The sequence below is a fragment of the Xiphophorus maculatus genome, chromosome 13 (assembly GCF_002775205.1).
Source record: "Xiphophorus maculatus strain JP 163 A chromosome 13, X_maculatus-5.0-male, whole genome shotgun sequence".
In the NCBI taxonomy this organism is placed as follows: Eukaryota; Metazoa; Chordata; class Actinopteri; order Cyprinodontiformes; family Poeciliidae; genus Xiphophorus; species Xiphophorus maculatus.
Genome location: NC_036455.1, coordinates 20,667,306 through 20,673,396, shown reverse-complemented (window position 1 = coordinate 20,673,396; position 6,091 = coordinate 20,667,306). Strand labels below are relative to the sequence as shown.

Sequence of the window (6,091 nt, the reverse complement as noted above, 5' to 3'; positions counted from 1 at the left end):
AGAGTGTCGAATATACCAAGTTTTTTTTGTTTTTTTTCCCTCACAGGTCATCTCCTTGAAAATTATGTTGTAAACCCGAGAGAATGACTATTGTTAAAGGAAGTTTGCACTCTTTTTTTTTTTTTTTTTTTTTTTTTTTTTGGTATAGGTGTAAGTTTTCACAGTTTATCTTGTCATTAGGTTGGCATGATGACACCCCCGTGTAACTTGGTGAACTTAAGAAGCTGAACTGACGCTGTGACATCAGTCAATAGCCGTAACCTCGATGTTTCAATCAATATATTTTTGTCCCCTCAGTAAGCTGGGAGCTCGATAAGGTTGCCATCATAGAAGACGCTGACATCCTCGCTCTCGGATAAACATGCCTTTATTATGCCAATAACTGTTTACTCCAGGGACGGGAGCGCGCCAGGCCGCATACATTGACAGGACGTGGAGTTTCTGTAATTTCTCCTCCATCCTTTTGTCTTTTTGCTTTTAAATATATGTCAAGCGGATTTAGATTTGATAGACCGCTTAGATGGCTCTAAGTCCCCATGTTACGCTACATCATTCCCACTATCTACCCCGCAGGAGACAAAAAAAAAAAAGTGACACAGAGGAAAAGATTTATATTTAAACGTACTTTAATACACACGATTGACCCGTAAACGCCTCTCTGGACAAAACACTTCACATTCGTCCCACTTGATTAAATGGAACAGCAAATGAAAGCCTTTCACAGCCCTGAAGGACCGGCTCCGCAACTGATAAAACTCAGCGCCCCACTGGTGATACATGAAGGCTTTACATACCATGCAAATCCCATATAGTACATTCAAACAGTCAACACGCACACACGCGCGCGCGCACAGACAAAATAAAAGACAGAGGTGACAGCGATGAAACAGCTACTGTAACTATTCATTCACTAACGATAAATAAACGAGGTCATCTCGTTGATTGCGTGATGCCCCATTAACAGCATCGCCTGTGGCCGGTGGTGCACAAATTTGGCACTATTTTATTATTATTATTTTTTTTTTGAGGTATTTGTTTGTGTGTGTGCAGATTTGTCTCTTTATTTTTTAAATAAAGCAGCACTGGGTCATGGTATAGGGCATAGGGGTGGCAGTCTTTCCACTTAGTTTTATAAATGGGAAGCCACATGTTCAGCAAATAAACACATTTCAAATCATGACTGGACAATAGTGCTTCGTGCAGACACGTTAGTGGTTATACAACAACTCTAAAACCTTTAAGCCATTGTCCGTATTATTGGGGAATGCCCCAAAAGTCTATAAATGTACACGCGAATATCATTCGCAACAATCTTTAACTTTGGTGGTCAGGCTCACGTGGCCTAAAGAGGTAAAGAGTTGGTCCTCAGTTGGAGGCGTAAGTGTCAGTGCCCGTCGAAGACACGGTGGAGGATGAGGGGGAGGGAGTAGAGGGGGAAGACGAGGTCGACCTCTCAGATGCTGCATCGTCCATTTTCTCCGGGATGATTTCCTCCCGTTCTGCGGGGGGAGCTTTGGCCGGCAGCAGCCCCTCCTTCTCACGCTTTTTCTGCTTCATCCTCCGGTTCTGGAACCAGATTTTTACCTGAGTCTCATTCAGCTGCAGCGCGGCCGCGATCTCTACGCGGCGCGCCCGCGTCAGATACTTGTTGAAGTGAAACTCCTTTTCCAGTTCTGTAAGCTGCTTGGTGGTGAAGTTGGTCCGGACAGTGTTCGGCTGACCTGCGTAACCGTATTCCCCGGATCGTCCTGCAGACAGAAGTGAAGGCTTTATCCTGTTTTCTTTAGTACCATAAACAGTTAAAATGCCCCCCAATAAAACCAGTCTCGTTTTACGCATCTGGAACCACTTTTACGCACCAGAAAATTGATGGCTTCTCTTGCAAAAAAACCAAAAACAAAACAAAAACAAAAAGGAGCACTGGTATTCTAATCAACGTATGCCATTGAGTTCTCTTTAAAGATTTAAAGTTGTAAATTTGAGAGTGATAAAAAATTCCTTTGGAGTTTAGTTATCTGAGCGCTGGAAAGAACACATAGATGTCAAAGTTACACTATAACAAGCAGCTTAGACCAAGCAAACGTGTTGGCAGTTTCCTTCAAACATTGATGTTTATGGACGTCTTTTGATGTACGCTTAAGGTTAGCTAGTCCTTGTCTTTATTTAGCCCAAAAACATGTTGCAGGAAAATCTTTGATTTTTAGCCAACATGTCCTGCCCAAAATTACAAAAATGTCAAGCTTAATTACCATATTCGATCAATAAACATCAATAGACGTCTATAAAGTCTTTTCACTTATGTAGTGAGAAAATGCTCACTATTGTAACAGGATTTGGAACATATTTTGACTTTTGAACATCTTAGGCCCTTTTACATAACTGTGTAAAATACCACTACATGAATCTTTCTCTAAGTCTTCATTTTTGTTTTTCAACTATATGTTGACAAAGTTTCGAGGGAAAGCGATGTCATCGTTTCCGGGTCTGATTAAATGTTGTCGTCGTGTCCTTTCTGCTGTTAAAGCACATTTCCCCCCACTCACCTGTTTTCGGTGGATTCCTCTTGACCTTCATCCAGTCGAAAGTCTGCGCAGAGGAGGCGCCCTCCGACAGAGGTGAACAACAAGCCTCCAGGTGAGCTGCGTGCAGAGGTGACATAGGGTTTGAGCCACCAGGGTAAGGGGGTGCTTGTTCGAGTCCGCCTCCGTAGGCAGCGTGGCTATACTGCAGCTGGCCCAGTGGGGTGGCACTGTAACCGTGGCGGTGCTGAGGAACCATGGAGGAGGGTAAGTTACCCGAAAACATCAATGGACCGCACTGGGGAAACGCAGCTCCAGAGTCCACTTCCTGGTTCAGCGTGTAGTGGTTATATGTTGCACAAAAACTTTGGGGCCCATAGCTGGAGCTACAGGCTGGGTGGGCTCCGTAGGAGAGACCCAACGTGTTTGCAGAAGACTGGTAAGACGTCGGCTGATGGTGGAGGCTGTCAGGAGAAGTCCTGTTTGCCACGAAGTGCTCATCCGCCCCACAGCTGTTGACAGCAGCCCCGCAGGACTGGAAAGCTGTAATCCCGTGGTCCGAGTGGAAAGCCCTGATGGAGCATGAGCCACCTTCTCCGCTCATCACCGAGTAGTCTAAGAAGCTGCTCATTGTGGCATCGTTCTCCGAGGGGCTGAAGGACCGTCCTCTCCAACTAAACGCCCTCTAACCCACCCTTGCCCAAAGTGACCGTGCCAACCTTTACCTATACTCTATCCTTATCAGTGTTGGAAGGAGGGGGCGCGCACTGACCGATATCAATGAACGGCTGCTGTCACGTGGCTACAGGTCAGCCAGTGAGGCACTTGTCCTTATCCCCTATAGGACGGTGACAGATTGGTGTTTGAGGGGCTATTTAAATTCCGAGTGCTCGTCGATCAAGGTGACGCGCGATGCCGCTAATGTATTGGCCGAGCAAACAATGAGCTAGGAGGCAGACGGAGGTGGACAGTCCCGGGGTCGCATGCGGGGAGCAGGGCTGCTGCAAGCAACCCCGCTGCGCGCTCCTGCACCGGTGGAGAGATTAACTTTTCATCCTCTGCTACCTCACCGTGAGGACGGCCCTGCACTCTGACCCCCAGGTAGCCTATTTTTGGTTTAGCGCGTGTGGGGGTGTGCATGTGTCTTGCTTGAGTGTAACAGCGGCGTTGTCACATGCGTAGCACCGTCAGTCGCTCTTGGATGGATGGCCAAGTATGAGTGTCCCTCTGTGTGTCGGGGTGTGTGTGTGTGTGTGTGTGTGTGTGTGTGTGTGTGTGTGTGTGTGTGTGTGTGTGTGTGTGTGTGTGTGTGTGTGTGTGCGTGTGTGTGTGTGTGTGTGTGTGTGTGCGTACCATTGCCGCGGGGTATGTATGGGCTATTAATGTCTCATTCCGATGCGAAATGTTTCACGCTTGAACATTATGGGATTTTACTCTGCAAATATTGTCACAATGTGACAGTAAGGAAGAGGCAGGAACATTGCCCTCCCTATATTGAAACGAGCAACTTTTACCCTTCTACATTTTTCTACAGTTTTCTTCTTTTGTTATGAACTGTTAAATGAAGCAGTAGAAGATTTAGAGGTGCAATTAATTTCACCTCTTTCCGTAATTTTGTACCTGTTTTTTTGCAGGCATGTAAAGGAGCTGAGACTGATCCATGTATCAGTTCGTGACCCCTTGCTTCGTACCTTCTATGACAAGCAATCATTACTTGTATTTTTTTTATCATTCAGTCATCTCTGCTGTAAGGTGTGTTTACAACTCCAACTAATGAATTCTATTAGCAGGAGGAGAGAGCAGGATGGAATATGAAATCATCAGACATCAGGCTATATGGCACAGTTTATGTAAAAGTGGAAAGTTGAACATTTTATATCTGTTTATCTGAATAATTAATAAAAACACTTGATTTTTTAGGCAGATATAGCCTGGTTTGTTCACAGTGTACACAAAAAGTGTGTTGGAATGAAATGCCATTGAATTGGTACGAAATGGGAGTATCATTGTCAAGGAATCTGTGTTTGCCTATTGTACACTCCACCTCATGTGGCAGCAGGGGCGTCTCCAGAATTTCCTCAGACCAGATAGGAACCAATGAGGAAACTGGTGTGGGAAACAAAAACCAGAAGTCATATCAAGACAATGTTATCGTTTTATCCATATCTTTATTCTTTAGTGAAGTCGTGAGGAAAGAGAGGCAGAGAACCTTCAGTAAGAGGCTCAAATAAATAAATAAATAAATAAATAAATAAATAAATCTATTGTCTACCCGCTTATTCTTGCAGGGAGGAAGTCAGGGGGGAAACTGGTGCCAGCAGTCATTGGGTGAGGAACAGGACAGGGCAGCACAGAGACACACGGGGCAAACAGCCATGCAGATGCATTTAAAATACCAATTGACCTAAGAGTCACCTGCTTGGACACTAGAGAAATGCGGAGCACTCGTAAAGAACCCTCACATCCACACGAGAACTCCATCCACATAGGCGTCGATTTGAACCCAAAACCTTATTAATGCAAGTTCACAATGCCAACTATGCCACTGTGCAAACTCCAAATGTATAAATAGAAAAAAAAAATAAATGTTGCAATTCACAGAGGCTTGTTTTCTCTTAACATAGAGTCTATTTGAAACTGTCAGGCCTGGTTGGTGGAGGGGCTGAGAGCAGATTTACAGGAGTGACCGACCTCACACCACCCACTGTCACATCATTCTCCATTCTGTGCATGTAGTTTTACTTATTGATGCAAGACAACAATCTGTATGCTTCAGAGTTAGGCAAGCTTCTCAACCTTTTCCTATAAGGAAGAGCATGCACACAAAGTGCATTTCACATCAAGTCTGGGTAATAATCAATAAATAATAATAAATATATTGTGGAGACCATCTTTTTTCTCTGACCTATTAAATTGGGTGTCCAAATGTCAGGAAAGAAGCGCCAACAAATCTTACTTGTTACGATTCATATAAAATGTCACTCCAGGATAGACTGAGGAAGCAGATGTGGTTAAATTGGCAACACTGAACTGTAACCACAAACAATAAATATTTTACATACATGTCCGTTTTTAGTATACTGATTAGATTCACATTTTAAATTGAAACAACTTGCTTTTTAAAAATCTACCCTTTTAATCCTTTTACAGTGCAAGCTGGCACTTAACAAAAATAACAGATACAATTTTATGATTTCTATATTCTACACAAGAATATTGATTCATTATTATTATTATTATTACTTAACTTCAAATTTAACTGTAACAAAAATACCAAAATAAAAGCTCTGCTAATTCCTCTAAGGTTTTTGTCTTGGTTCGAAGTTAATAGTGGGCCCCCGACCCCGTACAAAATCTTTAAGAGACGCCCCTGTCCTGGTATGTTCTTAAATCTCCCGTCCTGTACATGTAGTTTCACGCCACACGACACACACACAAAACAAACTCTTTGCACTAAACTGGTAGCTCGTTTTTGATCTAATTTCATTCATAAAATAACGCACAAAAAAACCCCCAAAAAACCCCGCAACTGCTTCATGTTTGGGTTGTCACAGGTGATGAAGAGGCAAGAC

General features: G+C 43.6%; 1 protein-coding gene across 1 annotated transcript; it reads right to left on the bottom strand.

Annotated features, from left to right (window-relative positions):
* Positions 1-1,274: 1,274 nt before the first annotated feature.
* hoxa1 (homeobox A1) lies at positions 1,275-3,199 on the bottom strand. Its single transcript, XM_005802718.2, has 2 exons — positions 2,544-3,199; positions 1,275-1,748 (listed from the first exon to the last, which is right to left on the bottom strand). The coding sequence occupies exons 1-2, from the start codon at positions 3,148-3,150 to the stop codon at positions 1,366-1,368; spliced, it is 990 nt and encodes a 329-aa protein (XP_005802775.1). The 5' UTR covers positions 3,151-3,199; the 3' UTR covers positions 1,275-1,365.
* Between the last annotated feature and the right edge of the window lie 2,892 nt (positions 3,200-6,091).

Bases quoted from the DNA above. Each gene is read 5' to 3' on its own strand.
- hoxa1 (XM_005802718.2), bottom strand. From the start codon at position 3,150: ATGAGCAGCTTCTTAGACTACTCGGTGATGAGCGGAGAAGGTGGCTCA. The intron at 1,749-2,543 runs GTGAGTGGGGGG...TTCTGTCTGCAG, and splicing joins GAGGAATCCACCGAAAACAG to GACGATCCGGGGAATACGGT.